General features: G+C 40.5%; 2 protein-coding genes across 5 annotated transcripts in view; one reads left to right on the forward strand and one right to left on the reverse strand.

Moving 5' to 3' along the window:
* The window catches only part of LOC110982037 (uncharacterized), a 29,140-nt gene extending 25,547 nt beyond the window's left edge, over window positions 1-3,593 (reverse strand). For both annotated transcript variants that reach the window (XM_022240170.2, XM_087141864.1), the window contains exons 1-2: window positions 3,217-3,593; window positions 1,263-1,361 (exon numbers count right to left, since the gene is read on the reverse strand). In XM_022240170.2, the coding sequence (XP_022095862.2) occupies window positions 1,263-1,361; window positions 3,217-3,333 (216 nt within the window). In that variant the 5' untranslated portion in view covers window positions 3,334-3,593. The remainder of the gene's footprint in view (window positions 1-1,262; window positions 1,362-3,216) is intronic.
* A 577-nt stretch (window positions 3,594-4,170) lies between these two features.
* LOC110982053 (steroid hormone receptor ERR2-like) lies at window positions 4,171-17,070 on the forward strand. Of its 3 annotated transcripts, none has more exons than XM_022240192.2 (8): window positions 4,171-4,330; window positions 6,425-6,524; window positions 8,090-8,467; window positions 8,627-8,731; window positions 9,121-9,282; window positions 9,691-9,871; window positions 12,487-12,680; window positions 14,196-17,070. In XM_022240192.2, exons 3-8 carry the CDS (start codon window positions 8,131-8,133, stop codon window positions 14,447-14,449), a joined length of 1,233 nt encoding a protein of 410 aa, XP_022095884.1. In that variant the 5' UTR covers window positions 4,171-4,330; window positions 6,425-6,524; window positions 8,090-8,130; the 3' UTR covers window positions 14,450-17,070. The 3 variants fall into 3 exon arrangements, with proteins under 3 accessions (XP_022095884.1, XP_022095883.1, XP_022095882.1); XM_022240191.2 differs by lacking the exon at window positions 6,425-6,524 and adding an exon at window positions 6,636-6,759; XM_022240190.2 differs by lacking the exon at window positions 6,425-6,524.
* The last annotated feature ends 349 nt before the right edge of the window (window positions 17,071-17,419 follow it).

Here is a 17,419-nt window from a genome sequence, read left to right on the forward strand (position 1 = left end):
GCGTGCAATGTTAACGTTGTCGTTAGGTATTTGTGTGGGGCCATGCATTCAGGGGCAACCAGGAGCCTGCATCTACGGATATTTTTCTCCATATTAACATCTTTCATTTAGGCCCAGTTATTACGCCATATGGAAAGAGTCCCATAGTTATAAGAAGTTCACTTGACGCCCTATGTACAAACCCTATGACTCAGTATGAGACATAGGGTCATGAGACATGGTCTGAAAAATGCCAAGTCTTCATTGGAAATTGCTTGAAGGCCCCATCTCTCAGTGTCACTGCTAAAAACAGAGACCCCTCGTCCCGTCTGATATTCAGTATCCACAGTTTGTGGCGTTTAAGGTCTGTTGGAAATAAACGAAAGCTTCTTTCTGGCGGAGATTTCATTTTGTTTGAGGAGCACATCGGAACTGCGCAGTGCTTCGCGGCCATCTTGAAAGTGTACCGCCCCCAGCCTCGCTTTGGCTGACAAACGTGACGTCAGCATAAATATTAAGAAAGGCGTATGGTGCTTGAAGTAGTGCCAGAAAAGCGTGTCAGTCCAGTTAACCGAATGTCAAAATCTAAAATCAATATTGTTTATCGCAGGATACTGAACTGGAATGGCTTAGTCGATTCTCTTCAATCATTATTATTTTCACTTTTTGTTGTAAAAAGATGAAAGACTCGGGTTTTAGTGACATAATACGTGCTCTTTTAACGAGAAATTGTTTCACACTTGTCTTTTATTTATAAATGTGTATATTTATAAATTTTTATGCAATTTTTATACGTTAAAATTTGTGTCAGAATGACAGCACCGAGTAAATGTCTCTCGTATTCATCAACATGTTAGCGTGGCGCTCTTATGTCGCGTTCCGGATATTGGCATTGAACTGTAAAGGTCTCGTTGATAAAGAGCTGTGAGGGGTCGGATTGGGTGCACCAGCGGTTTTTGGGAGGGAATGCGTACGTAGTTTCGGAACACTGAGGTGAACCACGAGAAAGGTATGGCTGAATGTTGTAATCGGGCACCGGCGGCCCCCATAAAAAGAAGTTAGGCCTACATGATCATATTTGTAAAAAAATACTTCGCACCGTGCGCGCACACACCTGTGCCCAGAGTAAGCTTCTCGTGAGATTAATTGTTACCCTCATGATGCAAAACTCTCACATTGACCGAACCATAATTAACTGTGCCCGTTGTAACATGGACATGTTGTTGAAATGAGGTCAAATTTCTGGATACCAAAATAAGACAACTGACCCAATCTGTACCTACCTTATCGACGGCATTGACGTCTGCGCCGGCTTGTAAAAGTAAATCACATATGACGTCATACCCACTTCCAGCAGCATAGTGCAGTGGTGATCTGGCGAACTGGTAAAAACAAGATGCAACGGCAGTATAAGAATGATGAGCCTGCAGTGGCGTATTTACCTCTGGTGGAATTCTAGGCGGGCACCCGTGGATGCGTACATTTATAAAAGGGTGCACTAAAGCTGATGAAGTGCGGTTCGTACATCTAGCGGTATGGTGCCTTTCAAATTTTGAAAATGGGGTTGGGGAGTTGTTGTGGCACCGGGTTGGACCTCCACTGGGGGGGGGGACTTGTCCCCCATGCCAACTTTGTAGTTACGCCACCTGAAGGGACATTATATTTCTTTCGGTATGACCAAGGGTGGAGATTTCTTGTCACATATGTGGGGCATGATTTCTGAAAGGCCATCCTTGTGCAGCACGGCATGCAGGGTCCAAGGTACTACTTCAGGCTACGGGTGCGCATAACGTGGGTGACTTGAAAGGTGTGTGTGTGGGGGGTGATTATATTTTTAAATCTCCGTAGGTCAAAAAGTGATATATATTCTCCACCCCCGAGATCTCCGCCCATAATTAGGACATCCGTACACTCGTACATTCTTACGCGCCTTTCCACTCAAGGTAAGAACATGTGGGTAATGTGAGTTTGCTGGAAAACACCAGATGGTATTTGGAGATGATGATCAAACATCGCCTGAAAGCTGGACTAGGAGTTTCCTATTTCTTATAGCACATGACAGGCCCGTTCCCCAGTGGTTGTGAGAGACGGGGGGGGGGTTTCTCAAACCCCAAAGTGGAATTTTTGTCGCTGTAAAGACATATTTTATACAAAGGACTATCACAATGGGCTTTGGAACTCAACGTCGTATGATATGGGCATTATAAAACTGAAAAATGTATTTATTAAAAAATTAAAAAAACAAAACCCAAAAACAAACACGGAGCGAAACTCAGAAGCAAACGGGGGGGGTTCGTTTAAACTCCCAGTCTACAACGATTTGTTTCACGCGAATTTAATTAGACCGTCTCAGACGATGAAACACGTTCATGGGGCTTCCAGTGGCGTAACGAGGGCTTAATGTCGGGTGCGAGGGGTGCACATGTTTTCTCAATGAGGCACCAATAAGCTGCAGCTGCATAGCTTCGTAAACTCTACAGAGATTATCCACAGATTTCAAGCAAGGGGAGGGGGAATCCAATGGGGTTCCCCCCATAGTTACGCCACTGGGGGATGCGCTGAACTTACTAAGGCGAAAATAATCCAAGACTTGATAGCATGGTGCCACGGTAATTTTCGTCTCCAGCTGGCCTATTCTCGTGTGTATTACAGGCCCTACACCCAGTACCGAATGTAATGCGTTGGCTCCTTCACTCCGTCTAGTTCATTGTGTTCTAGCTTTCACTGAGTGAGGCAAAATAAATCAAACTTGCAAGCGTAGCTGATATATTATTATTATTATACAGACAGTTGCAGATAAAAACTGTATCTATAGGGTCATAGGTTCATTCTGAAACTTTATTGCATTACTTTAATGTATAGCCCTTGTGTTCACATGTAAATCACAACTTCACGATAGAGATTATCAGAGTTGGGGCATTTCCGCAAAGTGATGCCTATAACACAGCTAGAAACGGTTCGGACCCTTTAGGTCTCAAAGATCGGATGCCTGCTAAATTCGAATGAAATGCAATTTGGAATGAAATGCAAGTAGGGAAATTTCATTCGCATTTTAAAAACATGTTAGAGCTTTAAAAATGTGTTCGAATCTTGAAAATATAGGCCTGTAAGGTCTGTAGAATACCGTTTTAGTACATTATGAGATCTAAACACGGGTTCATTTTTTAAGGAAAGGCATTCTGTTTCTACAAAAACATGTTTTGGATATCCAACTTTTAACCAATTTGTTAAACTTACCAGCAATGCTATATCTCTGGCATTGATGTTTGCACCTTCGTTGATGCATTTTGTCACTGTTTGACTGTCCCCGCTCATAGCGGCAGAAAGTAATCGGTCAGTAGCAGTAGAACCCATGGTAAGTGCTGCGGTGCAGTGTTTCTCCCTGTAGTGATCCAAGGAAGGAACTACGTATTGCTCACAGACCCATGTCCTACAACTAGTCCGCCATGAATCGGAGAAGAACGCAATTTAAAATGCCAGACAATCCTACGCGTTTTCACTGAGGGTTCTGAATTTGATATGCCTACATCAACAGAAGAATGTCAATTGACTTCAGTACTTCGTGTGATCCTGAACGAATTTCGTTCGGGTCTTAAGGACCCTTGAAGCCCAGCATTACAACCATGGAAGTAAGGTTATGATCATTAGTCATCATTGTGTCTGTAGTTGTAGGCCTCAGACAGCGGAAACAGTGGATTACATTTATGCCAATGTCTAAAACTCACGTGGGGTCATCAGAAGGGCAACTCGATCTCGATAATTGCACCTCACCCAAAAGGCTTAGAGGACGAACGAATCAAATTGATATTGATGTGTATTCGATCAATAATAAGTTGTCTTTCCCTAATGGTCTTCTTTTCTAAACGAATGGATAAAATAAGCAAACTACTACAGCAAGTTGCATATGACATACTTCGATTTGTGAGAAAAAAATTATACTGCAAGTCTGTGTCTTTTGTGATTTCATGAGCATTAAATTTGTTTGAATTGGATTTATAAAATGAAGAAAGACGATCCAAAGCACTTTATCTAGCCGACTACCAAACGAAGTTACACGCAAATAACCCCAAAGTTGGACCGGGTGAAAAATGCTTTTTCTTAGGAGATATGCGGCGGATGGTAGCACTATGAACAAGTCTATCTAGGTGTAAATACGTAACTACAGGGGGCGCTGCGTGCAGTACCCGGCAAGTGGTTGAATAGAGTTCGAGTGAGCGACCGGTAGATCTGGGCCGTACATGTAGATAGCGACTGACTTCTCAATCAGGTTGATTCCGTAACCGGCGAAACCTTGGTCAGGAAATTTGGAGATCATAACTTATGTAAGCGTTAAAAAGAAACAAAGAAAGAGGTAAGTGGAAATTGCACGTCCAACCTACCGTTTAGCCTAATTGAGGGGCTTAGGACTAATGCCTCCGCACTGGGCCCAAGCTGATGTGATGGTGGTAATTGTGAGCTAACATGGTGAACACAGGCAAGCATTTACATGCAGGCCTACAAGGCTACATCAACTGGAAGTTGAAGATAGGCCTATGTGATTGCTTGACTGATCGCGTCTGAGTGGTTAAAGGGTGCTGCATCAGATGTAGCCCCACTAGTGTTGCACGGGGTGAGAGTCCGTGCCACACTAGTGGGGCTACATCAGGGGAAGAATTCCATATACGAAGTTCACTGTAATATCGCGTTATTACTACAAAAGTATCCTTACTTTGATCGCTGAATGAAGACGATTCCAATAGGCATTGAAGAGCTGAAAATCATAGGACAGAAATGTGGAGTTTTGGGCACACTTTTGGAGCTACACATGGACCAGGTTTACATCGACAGGCGGCCATCTTTGCTTCTGAAGAACATGGCGAATGCGCACGACGTGTGCGCATGAACCAAATCATATCCGGAAAGAACCGTTATGTAACAGGGGTTGGGCTGCCACAAGCATTGAGGTAATTTTATGCATGAATCCGCAACACGAGGAGTGCAGCCCTACTGTACATGTACATGTACAATTTTTACTTGGGGGAAAATAGTGCGTGTTTTGTGACAATTTTTAAGTTGGACAATTTGTTTAGAAGGAAAAAAGGGGCAAATTTCTTTTAGAGAGTGCTTGTCAGTTGGAGGAGTTTTTTTCTATATTTATACAGAGGGAAGGGGAAAAGGGAGCTGAAACCTGTCTTTAGATTATTGTGTGGCTATCTGCGCTCTAAAATGTGAGGGGAGGCTTGTACAGGAGAAGAACATCCTTAAGGATTTGATTGAAGTGGTCTACTCCTGCATGTCGGCAGCGCCACATGTATTCAGCCAGGTAGAACCCAAACTGGTCGCTTCCACTGGTGTGGATAGTCACCTCTCTCACCAATTGCGCATAAGACTCCAATTCTCGCTCATAGTGCATGTATTGCTAATGGATGAAGCAAGACTCCACCTAGCGTGAGTTCTTATACAGCATTGGACTGAAATTCCTTCTTTCGTACGGCCGACTGCATTTCTACTTGTTCTTTCTCTCTTGGTTTACATAATACGACGGAGATAACTCACGTCATACAGTCAATTGTGCTCAGACATGTACCTTACCTAGTTGATTTCCTTTGGCACAACCTACTTATATTAACAACGGATAGCCACATTTATTTATATTTAAATATTCTAATTTATACAAATATTCGTGAATAATTACATATTCAGTTTCATAAATATTTAATTTTTTTAAATATTCATCTTGACCTCATCGTGACCTCTCCTTAATTCAACCGTAACTTTATATGGAACATATCGACTTTCTCCGGCAACAAGCGCTCGTGTGGCGTGGTCAGTTAGACTGCTGTATTTCTATACCTAACAGTTCTCTTCATTGCAGGTTCGCTTCCCCTTTACGACACAATTTGGATTAAATGTATTAAATGTGTATACTAACTGTAATAATCCTTGTACTAATGACAGGAAAACTGTGGAGAAATAAAAGGACGGGATAGTGAAGGAAAAAGGAAACGGTAGAGGATATAGTAGGGGAAAAAAAGAACGGCAAAAGGACTCACTTTTTTGCCGTTTTATTGCGTGGGGCCCCTTCTTTTTAAACCTGTTCCCCTAAGTTACTGAACCCCCTTTCACATCTCTATCCCCCAAAAATAAATGTCGCCCCTTTTTAAATCTGTCCTGGAGCAAAAATTTCTCCTAAAAAGTGAACTTCGTATATGGAATTCTTTCCCATACATGTACCTCAGAAAAACTAAGTCCAACAGCCTCTGTGCACAAATTCCCATATGGGTGTTTAACTTTGTGTGAATGGGGAAGGTTAGGGCCAGCAACCCTTGGGGGGTTAGGGTTAACTTAAGCACCCAGTAGAGAAACATTAATTCCAGAATCCAAACAACTCTAGTTTGGGTAGATTTTAACAATATTTACATGTAAGTAAACATATTTTTTCTTTCCTGTGTTTGACGAACAAAAGCTCTGTCAGGTCATGTGACTTCACCCCTAGTCTGATGACCAGATCCAGCCATTTTGAGTGCACTAAGATTTGTCAAGATTCATCAAAAATCCTCATCCAGGCATGTGCTAAATAATTTTTCTTTATTCATACTTTTTTGTGGTGTTGCGGTATGTGTGTACAGTACATAAATATTGCTGTTTTATCTCATAATTTCCCTCAAAAATCACAGTCCTGCCCACTTTTCACAAGCAAAGTCTTTCTCATATGGAAGAGGACATCACTGCCAACATACATGTATTAAGTACATGTAGACTTTGTTTCCTTATCATACATGTAGGAACAGAATTCTAAAGGTAAGCAACTCACTAAAAATCAAGTTTACCAAAGAAAATATCAAAACATTTAAAATGTTTCTAACTAGTCCCATAGGTTTGTGCACAGGACATTGCGTGATCTCCGTCTAGGGAACTCTTTCCGTTTTAATTTGAATCCAGCTTATATTTCCTTAACGTATATAGCCCCTAAAACTGTGAGTTCCATTGCGCATACATGTACATGTATTTTGCCAACATCCAGTCACATATCAGTGATTGTTAATATTTGAACGTGACTAACCAATTGGCTGTGGCTTTGGGAGAAAATGTGACTTTGTTATCTTTGAGCAGTGATCTTGGAATCTATTTTTGTGTGACTTTAATCTTTAATACTAGCGCCCTAGCAAACAGCTCAGTTTTATGATGCTGTAACTAGTGTCAAAGACTTGATGTACATGCACAGATGATACTTGTAAAAACCCTACTGGCTTCCCTCAACGTCAAAGGTCAACTAACTATGACTTCAGTGGCACTCACGCTGCTGTCACATTATTTTGATAGTTGAATAACTTATTGGAAATCTTAAGTACTGTTAAAAATGTATCATGTATCCTCTCTGACCACTTCTTTCTTTTTATTGTCATTCTTTGTTTTCCCTTGCTTTTCTTTTTTCTTTTTGAATAGTTCACTTAATCCCTTGTTGTTAGTTATTATAATTATCAATTCAATTGATACCAACTATGGTTATTAATGTGAGCATGAATAGTACTGTATGTTGTGTTTCTGATTTTCTTGTAAACTTAAATACATGTACTGTAGCTTGTTTGCTTGAAAAATTGTAATATAACTCATTTAATTAGTGACAGGTTCCAGATCTTGTACTGGAGCATTTGCTTTTTATCTGGAATCCTCATATTATTTCTGCTATTTTGATATTACATGTATATTTTTGTGAAAATTGTATTTATGATGATAGAAATACACGAAACTAACTTCTGAAGGAGTAAATTGATGCTATTCAACCACGTCTGCTCACATGGCATGCTTTGAAATGGTAAATGTATTCAAATCAGCAAAATAACTGGCCAAGTTCAATCAAGGACCACTTTTGTTAACCATTTGATGATTTTTGCCTGGTACCTACTACATTAGTCTACATGTAAGTATGGGTTACCAGGCAAAATCTTCCAGTGCTTACCCATGTTTGACACTGGCAAATATGACACAAGACTTCCGCTACAGCAACAGATTCCATAGGGGCATACTATAATTGCAGGATTGGCCATCAATGTTTTTAAGATTTTCAGACGTGTGCAACAGAACAATAAATTTTGTTCATTTGTTGTTGCATGTATGTGTCTATTCACAGGTATTTTTATTGGAGCAGAAGTTTATTAAGGAACACTTGGCATGAGCACTGCAGGGATGGATGCAGAGGCTGACCATCTTCCATGTAACAGGACAGCAATACCTGCCCAATCAGGTCAAAGCTGTCTGAACGAAGATGTATCCAGCACAGTGAACAACGAGTGTATGGTGTGCTCGGACAAGGCTACAGGTTTGCACTACTCTGTCACCACCTGCGAGGGTTGCAAGGGATTTTTCAAGCGGACTGTGCAGAAGCAGTTGAAGTATGCCTGTCGGGGTGTGGGCCAACTGGGGGGTTGCACCATCACAAAAGAAAGCCGCAACAATTGTCAACACTGCAGATACAAAAAATGTCTTAGTGTTGGCATGAATGTGGCTGGTAAGTATGGTACATGTCCATGTAAGAAGGGCATGGACATGACCATTAACTGTGTAAAAGACTTTAGAAATGTGATTGACTTGGAGTGACTTGTGATTGACTTACAAAATCACCCAAATCATCTGATTAAACTCTGATTTATATGTATTGTACCGGTAGCTGTCAGGGAGGACAGGGCTCCTGGTGGAAGGCCTCATGCTAAGAAGCTTAGGTCAGATCAACAGCAGCTAGATCAAGATCCTCAGACGCACGGCCAGCCTACAGGTAATCATTGTAGATAACCATGACTCCTCTTACATCAAGTAATGGCTCAGTTTTAAACTAATGCATTTGAAACTGGGGAGGGGCCTGAGGACAATAATGGACCAAGCCAAAGGCGAGGTGTTGTGATGTACTAGTTTAAAATCAATCCACTGCACTTTTATGCCCATTCATAAACTCCTTGTCTGAAAAAAGAAAACACCAGTCAAAAATTTATGGAAACGGCTTGAATAATTAGTTAAATGTGTGGTTTGTGACACTCCTCTTGCCTCATCAGTGGTATGTGCCTTGAATGCACCGTACTTAAATCCCCCAACATGTACCATTAGATTATAAGCAGTAGCTGTTGTTATCCTAATAATAAAAGCTAAACAATTTGATTTCTATCACAGAGAGAGATCCTAGTGAGGAGCTGTTTGATGCTCCTGCAACCTCATCAGGGACAGATCAGGACATTGGACAAGATGACTCCTTCACTGAAGAGAAAGCCGGTGATATGATCCAGCTTCTGGAAGAACTGAAAGCCTCCAGACCAGACATAATACCAGTTAAAGGTACGATCACAGTCTATCTCAACGGCGTGAGATGTGTGGAACCTTGTCAAACTGTTGGTTGTATCTGTATTTGGTAAAAAGCGGAGCGCTGACTTTCCCCATTCACTGAGTATGCTTTTGTTTGTGTACTGTACAATTTAGCGCGTACGGTAACCGCAGAGGAGTAAAATACAGAACAAACATACATGTAGTTTGTTGGAAACAAAGGCTTGTTACAGTAATTAGCGTTGAAATATCTATGACAAAAATAAAAACCATGACTGTTGATATTTGAAGTAAAGGCATCAGAACACCAATGAAACTTGAAGTAGCAAATGTACAGTACATCTGAAGCAAAGCCTGCTGCATGCTTGACACAATGTCATCAGTTGCGGTCCAACCCAATTTTGTTGTTGTTTGGTGCATCAGGTAATGAAGTCAACCATGATAAGCCCATTAATACTATGATGCAGTGTGGCTACCAAGAACTCCAACTTATCATCAGATGGGCCAAGAAAGTACCCGGATTCACCAATCTCTGCATTGGGGATCAAATGTGCCTTTTGAAAAGCTCCTTCCTGGAACTTAACATTCTTCGACTTGCCTACAGGTAGGAGTTGGCAAGTCTTTTTGATTTTTATGCAAAGTTAATACAAATATTTTTACATCAGGGCACCCGTTTATTTCTGTGGTTCTCAATGGGAGCAGTAGGCGTTTGAAAAATGAAAATGTAAGATTTGCATTCTTACATGTAAAGCTGGTTAAGTGAAAAGACACCAAGTCAGTGTTTCCTCAATCGTTTATGCATTGAGCTCTTTAAGAATTTTACGTTAAATAAAAGTAAAGCCCTCCAGGGCTGGAAACTGGGCTAATCATCATGGGAGCAAGTACTTGCTCCCTAGACAGCTGAATTTGTCACTTTATGGGAGCAAGTAGTTCCCATAAAATATTAAAGACATATGTTCAAGAAAAAAAGCAAAGACCCTGGTCCTTGCTGTTGCTTAAATTAATGACACTGATAACTTACGGCTTAGACTTTGGCAGATATTAAAGCCTTTATGGAGTTGTTATTTTGGCAGGTTGCACGCGACGGACAACTACATGTAGTAGTGAGTACCTGACCTACCGGAACCTCAAACATGTGCTTAGCGATGCTATGCAAAAAGTCAGGCACTGGGCCTTTCTACCGTGCATACGCACACAGACGTAAAAGGGAACTAACTGCAGCAATCAAGCATTTTTGAAACAAGTGGATTAGGCTGAGACTTTGGTTTCGATGGTTCCAGTTATTTTGGAGCATGGTTCAAAGCCACATGTTCAAGCTATGACTGGAACCAGCGAAACTGAAGTCTAAGCCGAATCCACGCGTTTGGCTTGAATTTATGCATGAGGGGCCAGTTCCCATACAATCGTGACAATGGCCACGGGTATGCGTGTGTGTACGTTCATGTGTGTGCATGCATCGCATGCGAGACTGCGGTGTGCGCTCGGTGACATCGTTAACAAAATTGTACCTTGTTTTGTGACAAGGCTGATCCGAAGCGAAGTCAAAAAGTTCAGGTATTTTTCATGACAAAAATAGAAACAAAAGGTAAAAATGTTCAGGTACGTGGAATCAAACGGGTGTAAGTACTTGCACCCGTCATTATGATTTATGGGCGCATTTCTGGGACAAATGGGTGCATTTTAGCTACCCGTGCCCGTTAATTTCAAGCCCTGTCCTCTCTGGTAGACGAATTAATTCATATAGTATGCACCATCAAACTCATGAATGTTTGGGATGTTGAAGGCTCCCATGATGCAACAGTAAAGGTACAGTGTATGTTGACTGGAGACTTGACTTCTAATATGGGGACAGGTAGCTTATTGTTCATGTGGAGTCGGGTTGGCGAAGTAGTCCTTTCATCTTGGTGACCCTATTTGATTCCTGGCTTGGTCCACATGTGGATTGGGCTTTCAGTCCTTATCTGATTCAGTGGGTTTTATCTAGAGGTTTCTTCTCTGGGGTTTTCCTCCCACCTCTAAGACAATAATGTCTTCTTAATGTCTCCTCTCTGTAGATATAAGTTGATGTGGGTCATTTGTCAGCTGCCAGAGGCACCCTTGTATGTCATTGGCTCGACCAAGTTTAATGTCTTCATTGTACAGCGCATTTGAACATTTGATTTGTATAAAATTTGTGCTTTGTAAATGAATAAATTGTTAATTGTTGATACGTGTACCAGGTACATGTATGCTGCTTTGCTTGTACAGAAATCTTGTTATATAAGTATAGTATCCCTCGCAGGTAACAGAAAGGTTGGGTAAGACATGGACCTCATTGATACTGTGTGCCCTCTCCCAGCGCTTGGCCTGTGCCCAATGTGTAGATATTTTTTAATCAACGAATAAGTGAATCTGTATTTTTCGACTCAAATATTGCCAGGTGCAATCTGCACTGAGTTGAAATGCACCCTCATGGGCAAAGAAGGAACAGGCTGGTGGGAAGTTTATCAACCGAACTTGTGCACGTGCGCGGTGCACATGTGAAGACCATGCATTCCAACATCAGTTGGTTGCACGTACTCACTGCACCTCTCATCAAATACTCATAAACCTACGTGCTTAAGCATTGACTTCCCACCAAAAGGCTGTTGTTTCCAATTGGCCCTTGTGTTTTGAGCAGATACTATGAAACAAAAAGGAAAAAACCTCGGTTTCCTTGCAACCAAGTTGCTCTTTTTAAGCTTATTCAATAAAAGGAAATGGTAGCTCTCCTGGTTACTAGCTAATCCTAGTTATAATGATTAATGCATGTATTAATGCAACTTTTTTCTGGAGACTTGGCCGACCAAAAATTTGCTGCACAAGCGAATATTTAAATATCTGATAAACTTGTTAGCTCGTATCTTAGAATAATCAATTATTTGTTCTAACTCGGCCCTCCTGGCACCAGTGGAGATATACACAAGTACAGTATCTACTGCATATCTCCTCTGGTGCTGATGTATATTTCACGGCAAACTTGTCTGAACTATGAGTTCATAGCACTTTACATCTAGGCAGACGGTTGCTCAGTGAAAGAGTTGAATATTCCTGGAACTTGTACAGACAACAACATTCACAAGTACACAACTGTAACAGATCTGTACAGACATTGGGCAACTGAGCTTTTACTAAAAGATGTCTTATGCTCTTGACATTTGTGCATAGTATCTTCTCTACTGTCTCTGCACTACTTTGCAGGTCAATGGCAACTTATGCCGACAAGATCTTACACTTTGCTGAGGGTGTGGTACTAACTGAAGAGGAGACAGTCAAGTTGGGTTGGGATTCTGAGCTAGTCCAGTCCACCTGTACCTTTGCAAAGCGTCTGTCTGAGATAAAATTGGATTATTCTGACTTCTGCTTACTCAATGCATTAATACTGTCATTTCCTGGTAAGCACATACTTTTCCGTAATTTCTGCCTTTTCAAGGTATTTTTGGAAGCATGCTACTTTTATTCAGTTTTAATACTCTCTGCATTTCTTGGAAGGCACACGTACACGTACATACACACATTAATCTTATATCTGCTTTCTGCATAGTTGTTAATCTAGCTGCCCAGCTCTCAGAATCTCCGCCCGGCACGTGTGGTAATTTTGAGCCTTACCGCCCGGCACATATTTCATTCCCGAGAATTTCTTAAAAATCTAAATATTTGTCATGTATGTTCCTATCTTTAGCAATTATAAGATACTGTGCTTATTTGCTCGTTTTAATCCACAAATACTTCGAAGTAAGCTTAAAATTACGCACCGTTCCAGGCCTATAATTGAAAAGAACAACGGCAGCCATTATGACCACATATCCCAACATGTGAGGCCAGCTTCGTATGCAGTATTCCCTGTACTTGTACACATACACACGCACGATGCATACACTGCACATGTAGATGTACAGTACACGTACGATACAGACATGCACATACACTAAAGCTCCGCTCCTGAGTGTGCCGATACTTCAAGCAGTGCCACCCTCATTACACCAATAAATGTCTGTATTCCCAGAGTCGCATTCCAGCAGGAGTAGGTACGGCAGATTTTGTGCGTAGTATCAAGTGACATTCTCTTTCTCAGGACTTGTATGTGTGGTACAAAATTCACATTGAGGTCTGTGTGTATGAGGCAAATGATAATAGTCATGCGTGCTCATGTTTTCCTGCCGCTTGTCAAAAGTTTTTGATGAATGAATCCACCTTCGCCTGGTCAAAGGCCATTAAACACATTTTGTTTTTGACAGCAGAGTGTTTTGACTGCTAGCAGCATTCAGAGATAAATATATCTACATGTAGAATTATGGAACAAAATCGTTTGAATTTTTCTTCAGAAAACAACATTTTCAGATCTTTTGATTTTTTCTCAGTTCTGTTTTTTTTTACAGTAATGAACAGATAACCTTGTGTAAGATTATTTGTTCTGCCACTTACTTTATACCATTACAAAAATATATGACACAATTCTTTCATCCTGTGTTCATTTGTATTTATTAATAATTCAACACAAATTCCACTTTATAACATGCCTCAGAAACCTGATTTCCCCCCTGAAAGAAACAGAATCCTGGAGCTTTAGGGGGCAGAGCCCCCTTTACCCCACCAGGGCGACCACCAGGGGCCCTTGAATGGGCACTTGACCCCTGGCCATGACCCGTGAGAGCTCCTCTCGCTGTGCTTCGCCAAAATATTACCCAGCACTAAATTTTGGCTGGTGATAACCCTTGCATGTATGCCATTGGAAATGCATACCGAAGTTATAGCGTAATTTGTTGCTCCAGTTATTGAGTTTGTCATAGTTGTACATGGTGAAAGTGTTGTGAAGTGGGTCATACTTGTTCTTTGCAATTTCCTCAGTACACATGGAATGACACCAGTGGGTAATGTCTGTGAAGAAAAGTTTGTTTGTGTGGTTTCAGATGCAGCAGGGCTTACAGACAAAGAGTCAGTGACACGCCTCCAAGCTCGCTTTATGGACTGCTTCTACTTTTATTGTCAGACTAAACACCCCCAGGACACCAAACACTATGGCAAAATGTTACTTCGCCTGCAAGCCTTGCGGGCACTGAGTGCTAAGGCTGCCAGTTGTTTCTTTGATCTGATTGATAGTGGCTCACTGGCAAAAGATGATCTTGCTCAAGAGATGTTTGAAGATGGCTTCACATCACTGTAAGTGTAGCTTGTTGGTCCGTACTTTTCAGTGTTGGTCAAAATATTCAACAACATGTCCTACTGAAGTCGCATTGTACTAAATGTCCTGTTGAGGATTAACTTACTGCAGGATTATTGACATTGTACTAACAACTGTAGAAAAGAGTGTGCTTTTTTTCTTTGAAAGAATTTCAAGCCTACATGTACATTGTTGATATAACACTAAGGAAATGAAGTGTACCCTGTGACTTTGTTCCTCGTTGATATTGTCTTAAGTTCTGGATGTAGGCTCATTTGAAGTTAGTCTTCATAGTACTGCAAAATTTCATCGCAGCAAATATAGATGATCTTGTAACTTAGTTAACAAATAATGCAAGGTGATTATGGTGAAGCAAGTATTTTTTGAGTCTAAATATTTGTCTTGTAATTTATGTTATGACCTCAGGCATTCATATACTCGGTATGTAACTTAATTGACCATTGTTCTGTTGTACATAATACTGTCATAATAAAATAGAACAAAGCTGCTTGCCTAATATGTGCTACCTGCATATGTACAAATAATTGTTTTAATGTACTCAAAATCTCAAGAGAGGATACATGCACATGTGCGTATTAGAAGAAGTAAAAAGAGATTAATTTTATTGAACCTGAATTGAGCTAAAAAAAGGCTTAGTAATCAACAAATCATTAGTGTGAAAACATCAGCATGTACAGTCAGGGGCTAAATTGGTCAAGTACCATAGTTAACCATAGTTGGATTAACTCTGATTGAACGCACGCTAGTTGACAATGGTTGGATTATTCTAGTCCATTATTTGCGACCAGCCTTTCGAGGTAGGTCACATTGTTGGTTGCTGTAAACCATTTTTAATAGCACAGTATACAGAGGACCAGTTACAAGAAAAGTACCAGAAAAACAGTATGTCACCAGTAAACAACCATTTTCACTTCAATTTTTGCTATTTTACCCTCCCTGCGGGCACCTTTTTTCCCTGAAAACGCTTGACTAGGGTTGTTCGCACTTCGACTTTACTGCACACGAGCTTGGTATGTCATGAACCAGCCACTAGTGAACTAGTGGTCCTTTATGGAGCTTGCCCCAGTATTGAGTTGCTGACTGCTGTGATGTATGATGATGGCAGTGTTTAATTCTGTCAGAGGATATAGCATTTAAAAAGATGAGGCATGTACTTTTCGGGTGTTAAAAACAATGTTCAACTACACAGAAGTCAAGAGTTATTTCTCTTGGGAATTATTGTTAATTTCTACTTTCAAGCTCGATAAGCAGCTTCAAAAACAGAAGTCTGTATTAATGTCAACCTATTAGGGATATTGCATGTATCTGTTGCAGTGACTGTCTTGAAGCAGGAGCTCATTATCAATAGTCTTGGTACTAAGAGTTTGTTACTGTACATAAATGATGTCATGCAAGATGGTACAGAAATGACTGTATTGGTTTTATGCATATACGTGTTATGTCATAAATACACCAACATATATAAGTACATGTACGTACATGTATAGAGTATGTCTTTGTGCTATGACATCATATGAAGAAATTATCGTATGCAAGACAGAGGAACCATCGTACATTATACTTGGCACACAGAAGATATGATAAATTTTTTACACTGTAAATGTACATGTATTTCATTTCTTGGAAAGTTCTGGAATATGAGATGGATCGGTTTCTTATTACTTCCAGAGCCACCAAGAATTAAAAAAAAATTGTAATTTTATTAATACAATGTTACTCATTGTATTTGGACTTGAAAAATCTTTATGACCTTGTTTATTTTGGTTAAATGGATGTGCAAGAAAAATATCCCATTACAACTGGGGCATATATATGTATAGTGCATGGATACTGGTGCTATAGTTGACGTGTGGTTATATTTTCACAAGAGGATTGCAGTTTTTGCTGGTGTGCTGTATGTTTGCTTACTGTTGTGTATAATGTCAGAAAAGCTATTCAAATTTTAAATAATGTATTCAAATTCAAAAGTACTTATCTGATTTTATTTTGCACAGTGAAAATGCAACTCCAGAGGAAGTTTTGAAAATGACCATATGGCTCTGATATGACTTCTTACTCTTCGTGTTAGGAATTCCAAACAAGTTCCTTTATCTTCAATATATTTTTATCAGAGTCATTTAAGCAGTGTATTCTCTAAGACACTTAAGCCTGGTTACCATATGGTTGGTTGTAAAGCATACGGTGTGCAAGATGTGAAGACACGAACGGAAGAGACAGTGCTTTACATAAAGAGTGTAATATTTGAGCATTGAGGAGAAAATGAGCAAAATTTGTGGAACTAAGCGAGAGGGACATCGTTGCACGCCGGCCATGCCAGCGTGTGTGTTTGTATGGTGATGCCACAGCTACTTGATGCAGTCGGCAACGTTGAACCTGGCTCAACTTTGCCGATCGTTCGTGAGTTGGTTTGCGTTTGTCTGCGTTGTTGGCAACCCCTCTGTTTGGCATGTTTCCATAAGTCTGTGTTGCAGTTTAAGTCTTGATTGCATTGCTATCTGAGTTTCATATGTCGATGTGGAAACCAGGCTTTATATGTACACAGTCAGGAAATCTGTTGCAGGAATAAAGAGCAGATACTGTCTGCCCATGTAGCACTGCTGTAATCACATAAGACTCTAACAAGTTCTGTTACAGCAAATGCAGCATGTACTTTTATTCTGTAATGTACCAATCATTAAGCCCTGCTTACTGTGCACAATGCACATAAATACACCACTCAAGAGACACTTTGGAACTTTTGAGTCATGGGTAAATGCACACATGTAGAAGTTCAGTTGGCCAACTGATTTAGCAGTCATGGCAGTCTCACTCAAAACATGCTAAAGGGTGTAATTGATCCATCTTCAACAACAACAAGCAATTAACCGGGTTTAGGTACACTCTATGTCCCAAAATTGACTTGGACTTCCAACTGACACAGATTCAGTGGTCTTTATTGTAGTCAGTGTAAGC

Source organism: Acanthaster planci, linkage group LG10, assembly GCF_054643075.1.
Source record: "Acanthaster planci isolate LZ-2023a linkage group LG10, COTS_SCS, whole genome shotgun sequence".
In the NCBI taxonomy this organism is placed as follows: domain Eukaryota; kingdom Metazoa; phylum Echinodermata; class Asteroidea; order Valvatida; family Acanthasteridae; genus Acanthaster; species Acanthaster planci.